At 42.3% G+C, this 17,166-nt stretch overlaps 1 protein-coding gene across 2 annotated transcripts in view; it reads left to right on the top strand.

Annotated features, from left to right (window-relative positions):
* Positions 1-17,166, top strand: part of LOC136319086 (putative adhesion G protein-coupled receptor F2P) — a 44,106-nt gene that overhangs the window by 12,476 nt on the left and 14,464 nt on the right. For both annotated transcript variants that reach the window (XR_010728179.1, XM_066252415.1), the window contains exons 2-6: positions 4,812-4,912; positions 10,307-10,349; positions 11,059-11,210; positions 13,468-13,701; positions 14,639-15,997. Coding sequence is in view for 1 of the 2 variants with exons in the window: in XM_066252415.1 (XP_066108512.1) it covers positions 4,841-4,912; positions 10,307-10,349; positions 11,059-11,210; positions 13,468-13,701; positions 14,639-15,997 (1,860 nt within the window). In the remaining variant the exon portion in view is untranslated. The remainder of the gene's footprint in view (positions 1-4,811; positions 4,913-10,306; positions 10,350-11,058; positions 11,211-13,467; positions 13,702-14,638; positions 15,998-17,166) is intronic.

Raw genomic sequence — 17,166 nt, 5'->3', positions numbered from 1 at the left:
GCTGTGGTTGCTATTACAATCATTTCTTTTCTAATCAAGACTGAAGAGTCCAAGTTGTAGAAGGTTTTGTTTTGTTTTTTTGTTTGTTTGTTTTGTGGTCCCCCCCCCCAAAAAAAAAAAATCATCCTATACAATCGCTCTAGTCTATCTCACTTGTGTGGATAAATGTAATTTTAAACTAAGCAACAGTTTGTTCTGACGGGACATCGACAGAACACGTCCCAGCATGCAGCTCACGTTTGCTTTCTGCCCGTTTTGCCTTTCACTGGTGAGCTGTGCCGGTTGCCGATCAACCAAATGGCTTCGGGGTGGAGGAAATCAGTATAGAGACAGGAAGGAATACTTTGAAATTAAATTGTATACAGAGATGAGAATCGTTTTTGTGGAACCCAGAACTTTGGAATACTTCCTGTCGTGTCTATTCCACTCGCTTTGGCTCTTGGGGTCTGCAGGTCGCTAAGCACTATCCAAGTTCCCAGTCCCTTGATGGTGGTGCTTCCGAATACCACTGGGACTTCCCAGAGGCAGTAAAGGGACAGGAAGAAGTCACCTTTATTTAATTTCTAGCTCTTAGGACATTGCTTGGAAGTGAGGGGCTCCTTTTCTCTTTGTTCAATAAAGACATATGAACACCGGAAGCGTCTTTTTCAGATTTGGAAAGCAGACAACAGAGACTAGGAGAACATAGTCTAGGTGGGGTGGTTGGAGCTCTCTCTCGGAATCTGGTCCTTGTGCGCTTTGCTGTTCTTTTTATCTTTTATAAGGAAGGAATAAAGTGGTTTCTTAATTTTAAAAATAATGCCAGCACTGTATTTTGTACATATTACTTTGTGAAAAAATCAGTGCTGATGTAACTGCTTTATTTTATTTATTTACTTACTTACTTACTTCGGTGTGAATTACCTGAGATGACTGTTTCTTCAGGTTGTATGTTTGTGAGAAATTAGCCTTTTCTGAAGTGAATGTTTTGGCTTAGGTTACGTGAAACCAACGTTTTCAAACACTCGCTGGAGAGGGAAGAAGGACCTTGCAGTTAGCCCTGTGTTTCAGAACAGTGTGGGCTGGCCCCGGGGAAGGAGGTCTGAGCCATGGGAGACCTAGGGATCTCCACAACAGAGTGGGGACCAAAGCGGAAAGTGAGTGGTCAAAAGAGCAGATTGCTGCTACTATATATTATATTATATTTTACTTCCCATTTGCTTCACCGAAACTCTCTGCTTTCACGGAACTGAAAAAAGAATGCATGTGAAAAAGGCTTCCTGTGAATAAATCTGAAGAAAAAGAAATGTTCTATTTAATTTCAGATTAAAACATGCCCCTTTATTTAAAGAGCAATTAGTTTTATATGCAGAATCCAAAGAGTCAACTTAGAAAATGTTCCTTCTGCCTGGCCTGTGGTTGCGCAGTGGTTAGAACGTCGACCTGGGCTGCTGAGGTCCCTGGTTTGAAACCCTGGGCTCGCTGGGTCAGGGCACATATGACAAGCAACCAAAGAATAACTAAAGTGAAGCAACTATGAGTTGATATTCTTGCTCCCCACCCTTCCTCTTTCTGTAAAATCAGTAAATACAACCTTTAAAAGAAAAAAAGAAAAGAAATATTCTCTCTGGTTAAAAGAATTGAAAACGTTAAAATTGCACTAAAAATAAGAGTCACACTGTTGCTGAACTTTGGGGAAAGATAGTGTTCTAGAATTGTGGTCCCAGTTCTTTTAAGAAAAGGTAGACCTGAATTATAAAAAAAAGATATTGGAAAACTCTGGACTGTAGACAGCAGCATAACTATCAAAGCAGTCCATTTTACAAAGTCTAGCGAAGGTCATTACCACATAAAACACAAAATGCTTATTTTGTCATATAGAAACATAATTTTAGTAAAAATCAAAAAGCACTTTGAAAAAATTAAAACTTCACTATAGTTGCAATTTAAAACAAAATGATAATACGATAAAGAATTTTTTCGATACAGCATTTTAAACATTTTAAGGAAACAGAATGGTTTTCACTTTGATTTGTCAATCTTAAATAATCATTCACTTCCTCTTCCTTTTTTATTTTATTATTATTATTATTATTTTTTTGTATTTTTCCGAAGTTGGAAACAGGGAAGCAGTCAGACAGACTCCCTCATGCAGCCGACCGGGATCCACCCGGCATGGCCACGGGGGGGGGGGGTGTGCTTTGCCCATCCGGGGTGTCACTCTGATGCAACCAGAGCCATTCTAGCCCCTGAGGCAGAGGCCACAGAGCCATCCTCAGCACCCGGGGCCAACTTTGCTCCAATGATGCCTTGGCTACAGGAGGGGAAGAGAGAGACAGAGAGGAAGGAGAGGGGGAGGGGTGGAGAAGCAGATGGGTGCTTCACCTGTGTGCCCTGGCCAGGAATCAAACCCAGGACTCCTGCACGCCCGGCCGACGCTTTACCACTGAGCTAATCGGCCAGGGCCTCTTCCTTAAGAAAAAAAAAAAAAAAAAAAAAAAAAAAAAAAAAAAAAAAAAAAAAAAAATATATATATATATATATATATATATATATATATATATATATATTTGACTATTGGACTGAATAGTGCTAACTCTATGAGAGCTTGTTGTCTTGAATGATTTCCTAAATGACTTTTTAACATTTTTCTCTAGTTAAAAAGAACATTTTTTATGATGAGAATTTTAATATAAAGTTAATGCAATTCAAAAGGACATGGACTCATGCTCTGATTTTCTAAGAATCGTGTCAAGAAATATTTACATTGGTTTTAATTTTTTCCATTTTAGATGATTTCATCCAAAGCAGCAACTGCTTCGGTGATAAGTCTGCTAAGTCACATTCATGATTTGCACCCTGGGATTTCTATCCATTGAATGATTTAGGTGGGAATAAAGGATACAAACGGGACTGAAATTTACTTACAACTGTGTAGTTGTGCTCGCTTCGGCAGCACATATTCTAAAATTGTGTGGCCGTCTGGGTTGCAACTAAATTCTTTAAAAGTGGTGATCAACAAAGTAATCCTTTTTCTTAAAGAACTATAGACTTTCAGAAACTTGTATTAACAATAAGTTGAAATAGATAATACAAAATATTTTTAAAAATGATTAGAAGTCAGTGGAATTTCAGCTAGGCAAATATTTCAAAGCAAGAAACATAATTTTTATTTAAAAAAAAACTTTAGCCTGACCAGGCGGTGGTGCAGTGGATAGAGCGTCGGACTAGGATGTAGATGACCCAGGTTTGAGATCCCGAGGTCACCAGCTTGAGCGCTGGCTCATCTAGTTTGAGCAAAGCTCATCAGCTTGAGCCCAAGGTCGCTGGCTCGAGCAAGGAGTCACTCAGTCTGCTGAAGGCCCCCGGACAAGTCACATATGAGAAAGCAATCAATGAACAACTAAGGAGCCACAACGAAGAATTGATATTTCTCATCTCTTTCTCTTCCTGTCTGTCTGTCCCTATCTGTCCCTCTCTCTGACTCTCTCTCTCTCTCTGTCTCTGCCACAAAACAAAACAAACAAACAAAAAAAACTTTAGCTACTTTTTAAAATAATGGTGTTTGCTATATAATTTTGCATGGTTGGGATAAAGACTATTCCCTTTTATCTATAAATGGTCAGATATCAAACGTCAATCATTATAAGGCCCCTGATCTTTATTGAGGACATCCAGGTCTTCTGAACCCTTCCATTTTAAAGCAAAAAAACATAAAATGCTTTTTAAAGAGGATGTCACTCAGTTTGAAAATATTAAAATGATTAAAACTTAAAATTGGCCTGACCAGGCAATGGTGCAGTGGATAGAGCGTCACACTGGGACACGGAGGACCCAGGTTTGAAACTCTGAGGTCACCAGCTTGAGCGAGGGCTCATCTGGTTTGAGCAAAGCTCACCAGCTTGAACCCAAGGTCGCTGGCTTGAGCAAGGGGTTACTCGGTCTGCTGTAGCCCCACGGTCAAGGCACATATGAGAAAGCAATCAATGAACAACTAAGGTGCCACACCAAAGAATTGATGCTTCTATCTCTCTCCCTTCCTGTCTATCCATCACTATCTGTCCCTCTTTGTCTCTGACACACACACCAAAAAAAAATAAAATAAAAAAGCTTAGAATTGAAATTTTCAACTTACATCAGTCCTTTATAGAGCATAAGGCTGATGCACGCTGTCTGCTCTCCCTAGCCGCCTTTCCTCTCTCTCCTTCCCTTTACTGGGTGTATCATGTGCCCCCGTCCCATGTGTCCAGCACTGTTCTAAGTGGCAAAGAATCATTTTGATATTGATTTTGGCAGAAATAAATTGCTACCTACCTATGAAAATGCAGCTCTCGGGTTAGGTGAGAATGGGGATAACAGGCCAAGCCCAGTGCATACTCTCTTTCAAAATATATTTCTAAGGCTGAGTCTCCATGTAGGAATTCCAGCTCATGCTCCACCGTAGCCACCCACTCATTTCTCAGCCCTGCCTAAACCAGAGAGTGAACCATCATTTCTGTTTCCCGAACACGGGCTGTTATTTATTACACCTAGGTAGGTAGCTTCCTTTGCAGGGAATCCTACATGAGGCATCACATGCAAGCCGACAGCAGAAGCTGGTTATCTCAGGAGTTGCTTGTGCCTCCCAGTGCCAGCTGGGCTGACACATGCAGCCTTCTGGTGAAGTCAATGGATAGGAGACCACAAGAGGGGCCACCTCTGGGGCAAGGACTTCTGAGTAAACAGAGCTCAGGACAGAACCCAGTCTCTGGCTGACTGGGTCTGCAGTGGCATGGAATTCTGGAACCTTCAGATTAAAAGGGAACCTATTGCCTTCTCGTTTATTTTTATAGAAGCAAGAAAGGCAGCCGTGTCGAAGACAATGACTCATACGTTTTTGCTGTGCTGGTTAGTGATTCTTATGCCCACAGAGTCCTGCAGGACGTTATGCCAGGTAAGAGAAAGAAAGTGGGGGAATGAAACGGTGGGCAGAGCAAATGAAAACTAAAACCCAACCCTCTGTTATCGGAGCTAAAGTGTAGGGAGAATATGGTGGTAGAATGATTCAGCTAGAAGAATCTGCAACCACGTGGAACCAAAACCCATTTAGCCAAGAGCTGAGGATTAGTTTCTCATCAACGTTTTCTCTTAAGTTCCTGAGATGCAATAAAGCTCAAATGATTTAGAAAGTGATAAACTCTTTATTCTCTTGGCTTTGATGATGAAGCTTTCATTGGCTTGTAACTAGGGTGGTGCCACTTCCTCAGGGGCCCTTGAAAATTTGAGGGTGGTGAGGGTGTCACACAGACTGAGATATTTAATGGTATTTAGTGTGGGCAGGACCTAAGAATGGTATGACACAATGAAGCATTGTCCCACCCCAAATGGCATTTCCTTTGAGAAACTTGACAGTGGCTGCCATAAATGAGCTGGAAGGAGCAAAGGGCAACTCAGATAGTCCCTGACTAACAAGGTCTATGTGGGATGCAGTGTAACGTTTTGTGGGGCATTAAGCCCTATGGCTCTCTCTGGAATATTTTTTTCTCATTACAATAAACCATTTTAATTTCCCTTTTAGTTACTTATTTAAAATAGGGTATGGAGAATCTTTAAGAGAGAGAGAATGAGGAGATAAAAATACTTTGAACTTCTTGAGTAGATACTATTATTATTGGACCACAGCTCCACTCCCTCATTTTATTAATAGGGAAACTGTGGAATGTGACTTGCTTGAGCTCACACCTACTTAGCTCAAAGGCCGAGCTCAGGACCCCTGTCTGCAGGATCTCATTTTCTTGGTCTTCCCATTTTAGTATATGCCTTCTTATGAGGAGCCACCTTAAGAAAGAACAACTTTGGAAATTCTTTCTTAACGTGTCCAAGTGATATTTACTTGACTCTCTAAGGAGTTTGTCCATGGGTGGGAATTTTCTCCACGACTCCCCTTCCCCTCAATGCCGTTGTGCCCAGTTTCGGGGAGAGATTACAGCTCCCTCCAGAAAGAACTTTTCTAGGAGGCATCCCAACCCCACTCACAGTACTGTATCCTCCCTTTGTTTTCTCATGCACATTTTCCCATAGACAGAACTTAAAGGGTATTCAGAGCATCGGAGGTTAGCTTCGCTTTCTTGATTATTGAGGATCACCTTCCTGACAATATTCTGGACCTTTTATCTGACTAAGCAAGTGGCTGGGTACTGAGCTTCTGGGTGCCACCCTCTCCTGACCCACTCTCCTCACTCAGGCAGCTCCACAGTGTAGCGGGTGGCAGGATATGAAGTTGTTTTTTCTTCTTCTTTTTCCAGTAGCAGGTTGAAGACTGTTGATATCTAACGCTAACATAGTTTGCATCAGATGCTACCCTAGAAATGAAATGACCAGGAGTTGTATGTGGGCAGATTAACCTGAAAGAAGTGAATCAGGTACTTCACTTAAGAAGGCAGAGTTCCCAGAATGCCTTGTAAACAGCATACCATGGCCTTGTGCCCACACAGATGATGAATATAAAGTGACTTCACTGTGGTCTGCTTAATGAGCCAAGTGTTATCCAGAGCTGTCCACTTTCCTGTGCTTTATGGTGGTGTGTCAAAGACCCGTGACCTCTCAAGATGGGCTTAGGGCATCGTGAGGCACTTGTACTTCCCTGCACCCTCCTTTGCCCTCTCCACTGGGATGTGGGTTGACTTGGTAGAGAGAACAGCACTATAGGGGTTGGGAGAGCTGAGTTCTAGACCCAGATCAAAGAGGAGCACCCTGCATGGCCTGGGGCAAGTCACTTCATCTATCCAAGCCTCACTTTCCTTATCTGTAAACTAAGGGGGTTAGACTGATCTGTAAAATCTTTCAGAACTCTGAAAATATAATTTTAGTCTTCTTGTTTTAGTGGAGGGCCTTTGACTCTTTCACGTATATAATAAGGCTTGATTCTCTCAATTGATAAATGAGAAGCCATCTTTACATTCGTATTTTTTTTTTTGTACTTTTCTGAAGCTGGAAACGGGGAGACAGTCAGACAGACACCAGCACGCACCCAACCGGGATCCACCAGGCACGCCCACCAGGGGGCGATGCTCTGCCCATCCGGGGCGGCGCTCTGTCGCAACTAGAGCCATTCTAGTGCCTGAGGCAGAGGCCATGGAGCCATCCCCAGCGCCCAGGCCATCTTTGCTCCAGTGGAGCCTTGGCTGCGGGATGAGAAGAGAGAGACAGAGAGGAAGGAGAGGGGGATGGGTGGAGAAGCAGATGGGTGCTTCTCCTGTGTGCCCTGGCCGGGAATCGAACCCAGGACTTCTGCATGCCAGGCCGACGCTCTACCACTGAGCCAACCGGCCAGGGCTACATTTGTATTTTGAGGGGTGTTGTATTCCATGAATCAGGGACACCTTCTTTACTTTGAACAGACCCCAAGTGCTCAATTTAGATTCCCCATAAATTCTCCTTTGGTAGAGAAAATGGAAGATTCAGCTTTATTTCTTGGCAACATAGAGAGAAACAATATTGTGAAGAGGGAAGAGATATAAATTTCAAATGTTAGTCAGACAGCTGAGTCATGAATTCCTTGTTCCTTCCTCAAAGGCTGAGATCTAGGAATGCAAGTTGGAGTAATATTACCAAAGCTCATTCCAGCCAGTAGAGCAGGGGTAGCCAACCTTTTTATACCTACCACCCACTTTTATATCTCTGTCAGTAGTACAATTTTCTAACCACCCACTGGTTCCACAGTAATGGTGATTTATAAAGTAGGGAAGTAACTTTACTTTATAAAATTTATAAAGCAGACTTACAGCAAGTTAAAGCATATAATAATGATTACTTACCACATACTTTATGTCAGATTTCGCTGAATTTGGCAGAATAAATCTTTACTAAACAACTTACCATAGTTAAATCTATCTTTTTATTTATACTTTGGTTGCTCTGCTACCACCCACCTTGAAAACTGGAATGCCCACTAGTGGGTGGTAGGAACCAGGCACTAGAGGGAAAACTTATGGTGCAAAAACAGGAAGATTTAGACTCACGCTCCACATACATACATATATGCACATACATACATGTACATACAGGGAGTCTTTGGGTTACGACACAGTTCTGTTCCTACAACAGTGACATAACCCGAATTTTGGTGCAAGTCGAAACCCATCCTAGCCTAAATCACTAACCTAGCCTGACACAGTTGTAAAATCATAATCTAGGACATAAAAACACAACTAAACCACGGAAAAAAAGAAAAGGACATAAATATACTGTACTGTATACACTGTACTATAGTAACAGAAAAAATGACAAAAAATGAGTGTAAAAAAAATCCTTACCTTTATTCCTGTGGTTGGCTTGCACACTGGAAGGAGCATTGCAAGGTGGGAGAGAGTGACCTGTTGTGAGGAATAAGCTGGGAAGGCAGGAGAACCTGCAGAAGGTGCTGGAAATACTGGGTCAGGTGAATCAAGATTGTATGAATAACATGCAGGAGACGCTGGAGATGATTCTACCTGTACTAAGTTTTTATGGGAATGAGCACCATAAACTCAAAATGGCATGTCGAGAGTGTTGTAACCGGAGGACCCTCTGTATATGCTAGTATGTTCATATATGTACTAATAAAGCTACATAGGGGGATATAAAAAAAGCACAATACACAATTCATGTTCTTAAGAAACTTATCATTTAATTGAGAAAATAATATGCATATATAAAATGATTAGATAGTAAGATAGCAGATCAGGTGAGTATGTGCCAAACATTGAATGAGTGGTATGATGGTATGGATATAAATATTACTGGAGCCAGAGAGGGAAAAAATGTATCATCTAGAACTGGATCAGGTACAACTTGTTGGAGGAAGCAAACTTAATTTGTATGTAATAGACATTCAGTAAGTCCATATTCAGGAAATAATAATGATAGCTAAATCTTAAATACTACTTACAGGCTAATTTTGAAGTGCTGATCTAATTTGAATAAATCTAATCTCTTTTATTATTTATAAAAGTCATCTGAGGCAAGACCATGGAATTGTAGTACTACAGTTCCTACCCTGCTTTATGGATGAGGAAACTGAGGCTCAGGGAGGTGAACTTTCTCAGGATCTCCAGTGGCAGTGTTGGGGTTTAGCCCCAGATGTTCTCTTCGCAGAGCCACCCCTTGACCCCAGTGTGACACTCTTCTTATTCAAATGGGTGGCAAAGAAAGGGACTTCTAATTAGGAGAGGTGGGAATGCCCATGATAGAGGAAAGCAAGGTTTGGGGAGATCCCTCTTAGGAAAAAAATATACAACATTACAAATATAAAATTTAGGGGAAAATGAATATTTAGTTAGAATAAGAAAAATGACTCAAAACAAACTTCAAATTTATAACTGATGAAGAATATTATATTCAATAATTACTCAGCATTATTCAGTAATAAGTTCAATAAAATAAATAACAATATTTTTATTAATAAACTGCCTACATTTTTGTTGCTAGATTTGGGGTTCATACTTGCACATCAATAATTTTATAATACTTTTTTCTATAGAGAGCATATAAAGAGTATTCAGTCTTTCTTCTAGCATTGCTGGTTAACTTTATTATTCTAGTTTAGAAAAATAGCTTTAGCTTCAGAATTCATTATAAGTAATGCCATGGAAATTTGTTGGCCTGTGCCAAATTTGGAAAAAAAACCTTTAGCAAGTTTCTTTCCTATATGAGCTACAAGGTTTCAGGGTACTTAGAACTTTCTTGTTCTGTGACTAATTGCAAATACTCCTAGAATTAATACTACTTATGTCTTCACTGTAATGTAGAAATGACTACAAACTATATAAGTACTGTTAAATCCAAGCTAAATGGATCCCCAACTTGGCTTCTACTTGTCCAGATTCTATATATAGCTACAGACCCTCTAATAACTATCCAAACGAGGGTGTGTGTGAAGGAGGGGGAGTTGGAGTGGCAAAAAAATAATGGTCTGAACAGATGGTGGTTAGACAGTTTTGCTTTGGAAAATTTAATAAAACACACGATCATGTGAACCCATTGCTAGATCCTCTCTCTGCTTCAAAGGGGCCCATACAAGCAATGGATTCTGAAGTTTAACCTTCATTAACTTCCCAGAAACCCACCTCTGCTCCTGATGTATTTCCTCTATAATATGAAGTTCATTTTCACTGGGTGGAAGGAGGGCGCCTTCTGAAGAGCTGTGGGAGAAATGGCGGTTCAGGCTAAAGGACAAATAGAGTCATGAGACACACTTCATGGCCATAAGTTAGATGGTATCCCAGCATCGTAGCTGTGACTCAAGTGAATCATTAGGCTGGCATATCACCAATTGATTTTGATGTGAATTCTGATTTTTCCTTTCTAGGCTGCCAGCAAAAATAAGGAAAAGGTGTCTGCCAGGCGACACGGTATGTTGGGAGCGGTTATTAATCCAATGAAACTTGTGCTGTCCATCTGTTGAAGGCTGTTCTTGGCCTGTCTTATGGCATGGGGGGGGCAGGACTCCTTGATGGTTTGCCCTGTCTTTTTTAATTTTTGTCTTCTTAAATTGTACCTTTGACCCCTGCTTCCCTCTTCTGCCAGCACCCTCCACTCCGTTCTGGTCTGGGAGTTCTCCGCTAGTAATCCTTTGGATTGAGCCAGTCAGGCTGGGGTAGTGGCTAACGCAAGTCTGTGAGAACCCGTTGATGTCATAATTCATTCTAAGGTTCCAGAGCTGGGAGGTTTCTTAGAGAACATCAGGTACAGTGGCTTCCAAACTGTCCCCTCTTCTAGGGGACTGAGTAGGTGCTCGGGGGGTTCCTGTGTGGTTTGACAAGGACCTAGTGGACAGGACGGTGGGCTCTTCCCTATCACTTCAACTGGGCCAGTTATACTTATCCACTTTCTACATTTGAATTCAGGATAAGATTATGTTGCAAACCGTAGTGTTTTTCCACTGAAAATATGACGATCACTAATCTATTTCAATCTTCCTCTACTTTACAAAAAAAAAAAAAAAGACACCTGATGTCCACAGGATTCATGTGCCTTCATGTGGTGACACTTTGGTGATTGGCCCATGGAACCCAGAGTTGAGACCTCTCCATTTAATGCTGATGCCTTTTATCTTCGCAGATGTATGCGATGGTGTCTGTGTGGACAATTCCCACTGCGGTCAACCTTGCCCTCCAGATGCTCAGGGCAATATGGAGTTTTTATGTAAGCAGAAAAAATGGCGGAAGATCACTGATACCTGCCAAACTCTTAATGCCATTAACATCTTTGAGGTAATAATATACTTTCTCTCACATGCAAAGTGGAGCCCAAATTAGCAATGTATATTGCACTCAGTAAGAGAGTGACAGCTTCAGGCAGGGTGGTAGGTAGGGATGTTTGTAGCTGAATACGTAAGCACCTACCTGTCCTCTCTCTCTCTACACAGAAAGGCATTCTTAACATTGGGCATCTACAAGTTTGTGCTCCATTGCCCACACCTTTCATGACACAAAGGAATCAGATCATTTAGGTCAGAGCTAGAAGAGCTGTCTGGAATTATCCCAGCTGACTTCTCCGTTTTCACTGATAGACCTTTAATCTCCTGAAGTTTGGCTGCTCAAGGTGTTCTTCACTGATCAGCAGCGCAAGGCAACTCTGAGAACTTTTAGACCTGGGGAATCTGGGCTCCACCCAGACCTGGTGACTCCGAATCTGCACTTTACCAAGATCTGCAGGTGACCTCGGTGCTCAGTGAAGCACGAGAAGAAAGCTGATGTAGAGGGAAAAACTTCATTGTCAAACAAAGGAAGGAATTTCCCATTATACTTAAGTAGTTACGCATTTTTAAAAAACCGAATTCTAACAAATAAAATCAGATCAAGTGTTATTTCTTTTCTTTTTCTCCTCTTCTAGCAGGAGCTTGGTCTTTCTGAAGTTCAGCCCCTGATTCATTTGGGGGAGTCCATGCTTTGCATTTGTTATGTTCTACCAACATCCGCTGTTTGGGGATATGGCCAAGGGAAGGCAGTCGATGTTGTCCCGGAAGGAAGTTCCCCTACCAGCATCCAGAAGGCTACTCACCCCTAATTTGAAGGGCCTGAGCAAAGATATACATGGAGACCCACATACCATCTGTCTTAATACCATATCTCCCCATGTATAAGACACAACCTTTTCTGAAAAATTTGGGGTCTAAGAACTGGGTGTGTCTTATACAGTGGTCGTGACATTTCAAATGCCATAGATGGAACTGAGGGTGAGGCAATCTATGAAGACAGTGATTTCATCATCAGACACAGATGAGGACAAGCTAATGGATGGGAGTTTTGACAGTGATGTGGAGTTGTATGCATTTTATGATGAATAAAACTTGAGTTCAGTAACTTTATGTCACACATTTTCTTTTCAAATTTCGGGCCCCCAAATTAAGGTGCGTCTTATACACAAGAACATCTTATACATGGGGCAATGTGGCATTTAAATGCTTTATATCAAGCCTATAAACTGCTAAATAAAATAGGTTCTGTCAGCCTCCCATTGCAGATAGCATCCTGCCTGCTGAGGGAAGTAGAAGGCCAAGGCTTCACACCCTCCTGCTTGAACACAGGTGTCCCTCTGACAGCTCTGAGGCCTCAGGGGGACCTCACTGATAGCAGGTCCGTGCTTGGCAGCACAGACATGGGGAAGGCCCGGAAACGGGTTTGGGGTGACTGAGTAGAAAACCCAGGTGTCTAAAAGCAGGGGCATGTGTTGTGAGTAGGCATTTCCTCTAGGTCATGAACTTCTTGTCTTCTGGGAAGGGGCAGGCTGGAGAAGCCCCAGGAAGGGGTCTGCTAAAACCAGGATTGGCAACTTTTTTCTGTAAAGGGCCAGGTAGTAAATACATTAGGTGTCGTGGGTATTTGGGTTTCTGTTGCAACTACTCAACTCTGCCATTGTAGCATGAAAGCACCGTAGACAATACTTAGAATGAATGAGCAAGATGAGTCCCAATAAAACTTTATTTACAAAATCCAGGTGGCCAAGCTGGGCCCATAGTTTACCAGCCCTGCTTTGCACTGTGGGGCCCAGAGCCTGATTCTGTGGAGAATACTGTCCATCACTACCTTAGCCCTTCTTCTCTCTTGCTGTTTCAGATGACTCATCCAACTCCAGTTCAGAACTTCTAGCTTTAAAATATGTACGTTATGTCTCATGCCTTGCCCCTTGGGAAGAGTGAGAAAAACGCTTAAATGGCACTAGAAATTTACCTAGATGCAAAGAGGGGTGTGAAGTGGTATTTGCTAAACATAACACTTGCTCTTGGAATGGAGGGGGTTCAGGAACAGGCAGCTGGCAGCCCGGGACTTCCATTTTCTATTCAAACCCCTTGGTATCGGGCAGGTTGTCCCACAGCAGATGTGACTTTGAAAATGTAAAATAAGAAATCATTATGCAATTTACAGTTGTGTAATAGGGCTGCCCTACATTTTACTAAAGGGACTTTTACATTTAGAACAAAAGTAACGTGACAAAAATCAACAAACTTTCTTTTTGCTATTCCTTGAGGATTTAAGTTTGGCGTCACCATTCGGAGGAAAGATAAAAATAGATGACTATGCCATGAAGCCAGATGAGACCATTGCAGAGATGTTGCTGCAGAAGTGTCCGAAGGATTTGTCCTGTGTTATTAGCAACATAAAGCATTCACCCCGGATACCTGGCAACATTGCTGTCATTGTGCAGCTCCTACACAACATATCCACAATGCTACAGACAGATGTGGATGAGGCACAGATGCAGGTGAGTGGCCTGGAGTGTTTGGGAGGTCATTCGTGTTTTTTAGGAGGGTGGAAAAGGAATGGAGGTCAGTTGGAGCTCTGTGGTCTGAGGAGACCATGTCTTTCTCCTCAGTATCTCTAATACCTGGTAAGTGTTTAAAATATATCTTCATTGAGGAAAAAAACTATATAAACGAATGGAAAAGTAAACACATTCAATCAATAAACCTTTAGAGAGAGCACTTACTGGGCGCTGGATTGGACATTGAAGCAGGCATTTCTGATGATGCAAACCATTTGGCTGATGCAAACCATCCAAGGTCCTGCAGAGAGAAAGACTTATTTGTGAGTCAGAACAGGTGCCTAAAGTGGGAAATAACTGGATGCCAGGGAAACAGCCAGATATGTCTGCTGCAAAAAAATGTGACATGGAACTGGACTTATTTCCTTTGCTTTTGCTTTTCAAAGTAGAGGATAGTAAAAAGGAGGCTCCGCTTCTGGGGTCGGTTTCCAATTTGGCATATTTCTGCACATTGTCCAGCACACAGTTGGGATGTCATAGATGTTAATTACATCGTGGGAGCTCTGGTCAGGGCTAGCAAATAGCTAGTTTCACCCCCCAAGTGTGAAGTGGAACTGATGATGGAAATGCACATGGTGAAGGTGGCCCACTCGCCTGCCTCATTGGAAGGCACTGCATAAGTGGGAGGAGGGCCACTCCCCGGCATCTGTCCTCCAGCTCAACCTTGAGCGATATGAGAGTCACCTGGGGATCTCATTAAGATGCTGGTTCTGATTCATAGGTGTGGGGTGGGGCCCTGGATTCTGTTTCTATAAGAGACTCTCGGGGATGCCTATGTTGCTGGCTGAAAGACCACACTTCATAAACAAAGTGAAGCTTGAATGTCCTGGCCGATGCTGACAGTGACTCAGCACTAATACCTGTTCTTCATTGGCAGAGTTACAGCATCATGGCCAACCACATTCTTGACAACAAGTGCGTCTCCAACTGGACCTTCATCCCTGAAAAAAACATCAGCTGTGTGCTGCTACACTCAGTAAATACCTTTGCAAGAAAGCTACTTAAAAATAAAAATGCCGTGGACATATCAGATGTCTTCATTCACACTATGGGCACCATCATATCTGGAGGTAGCAATGGGGCGAATTTAACTTTCTCAATGAGAGTGGATGACATGCGCAGTGATGTCACTGGGAGGGTATTGATCAGTAAAGATGAGCTTCAGCCGATGCTTTCCCCTTTTCCTGTCATCAGCATTGCATTTCCAACTCTGGGAGCCATCTTAGAAGCCAGTCTTTTGGAAAAGGCCACTGTTAATGGACTTGTCCTGTCTGTCATTCTGCCCAAGGAACTTAAACAAATCTCACTGGTTTTTGAAAAGATCAGGAATTCAGAGAAGAGCACACAGTGTGTTGGCTGGCACTCCTTAGAGAACAGATGGGACCAGAACGCCTGTCAAATAATTCAAGAAAACCCCCAGCAAGCTGTCTGCAAATGTAGGCCAAGCAAATTGTTTACCTCGTTCTCCATTCTTATGTCGCCCCACACCCTGGAGAGTCCCGTCCTGACTTACATCACGTACATAGGCCTGGGCATTTCTATCTGCAGCTTGATCCTTTGCTTGTCCATTGAGGCCTTGGTCTGGAGCCGAGTGACCAAGACAGAGATCTCGTATCTACGCCACCTGTGTATTGCTAATGTCGCAGCCACCTTGCTGGTTGCCGATGTGTGGTTCATCGTGGCTTCCTTTCTTAGTGGTCCAACCACACACCACGATGGATGTGTGGCAGCAACATTTTTCGTTCATTTCTTTTACCTTTCTGTGTTCTTCTGGATGCTTGCTAAGGCACTTCTCATCCTCTACGGAATCCTGATTGTTTTCCATACGCTGCCCAAGTCAGTCCTGGTGGCATCTCTCTTTTCAGTGGGCTACGGGTGCCCTTTGGTCGTTGCTGTTGTCACAGTGGCTGCCACTGAGCCCAGAAAAGGCTACCTACGTCCTGAGGCCTGCTGGCTTAATTGGGACATGACCAAGGCCCTCCTGGCCTTTGTGGTCCCAGCTCTGACCATCGTGGTAGTAAACCTGATCACAGTGACCATCGTGATTGTCAAGACCCAGCGAGCCACCATCGGCAGCTCCATGTTCCAGGAGGTGAGGGCCATTGTGAGGATCAGTAAGAACATCGCCATCCTCACACCACTGCTGGGCCTGACCTGGGGATTCGGACTAGCCACCGTCATCAACGATCGCTCCCTGGTCTTCCACGTTCTCTTCTCCTTGCTCAATGCGTTCCAGGTAAGTCCAGATGTGTCTGACCAAGTCCAAAGTGAGAGAATGCCGGAGCTTTGTGATCAGAAGGTTGTGCCATCGTATTTATTTGTAAGGACAATGGATTTTAGAACAGCCTCTTTGGTCAGGAAATAAGCTTTTTTTCCAGAAGGGCCTGGATTCCAATCTTGACTCTCATTTAGTAATGTGCAACAAACCCCTGGAATATTTGTTTAACTTTGCCAAGTCATACTTTTTCTCACTTGTAAAGTGGTTATAATCTGTCCACTTTATAGGAGTGTTTTGAAAATAAGATAAAATAGTGAATGGGAAAGCACCAAGTATTAAAATGACATACAGATCATAAATGTAGCCTAACGGTAGTCTGAGTTTTAACTCTTTAACTTTTTTAGAACATAAACAAAATTTAAGTATGCAACTAGAAGTATTTTCATATGTACATTTATATTTTATTCTATAGGAGGTCCTTGGGTTACGACACAGTTCTGTTCCTACAACAGTGATGTAACCCAAATTTTGGTGTAAGTCAAAACACACCATAGTCTAAGTTACTTACCTATCCTAACACAGGTGTAAAATCATAATCTAAAACATAAAAACACAACTAAACCAGAGAAAAAGGAAAAGGACATAAATATACTGTACTGTACACTGTACTGTAATAACAGAAGAAATGACAAAAAATAATTTTAAAAAATTCCTTCCCTTTATGCCTGTGGTTGGCTTGCACACTGGAAGGGGCATTGCAAGGTGGGAGAGAGTGACCTATTGGGAGGAGGAAGCTGGAGAGGCAGGAGAACCTGCAGAAGGTGCTGGAGATACTGGGTCAGGTGAATCAGGGTTGTCTAAAGAACATGCAGGAGACGCTGGAGTTGATTCTACCTGGACTACAGGTGTTCCGTCTCCAAAAGCAGTAAATGTGGAGAGTACAAGATCTTTTGCAGGCCTCTCTACCTTCTCAAAGAATTGTTCCAGGCTAGTCAAAAACTAGTTTGCCCACGTAGTCCGTAAGTATAATACTAAAGCATCAGCTGAAACACTCACGTCTCAATTTTTTTTAAAGTTTTTATGGGAGTGAACATCATAAACTCAAAATGTTTTATGCTGAGACTGCCATAATCTGAGGACCCCCTGTATTTAGAATTTTTAATTATCATCTGAAACCATTTTATTTT

The sequence above is a fragment of the Saccopteryx bilineata genome, chromosome 1 (assembly GCF_036850765.1).
Source record: "Saccopteryx bilineata isolate mSacBil1 chromosome 1, mSacBil1_pri_phased_curated, whole genome shotgun sequence".
Lineage (NCBI taxonomy): Eukaryota > Metazoa > Chordata > Mammalia > Chiroptera > Emballonuridae > Saccopteryx > Saccopteryx bilineata.
Note: the sequence above shows the minus strand (reverse complement) of the source record. Positions and strands in the feature narration are given on the sequence as shown.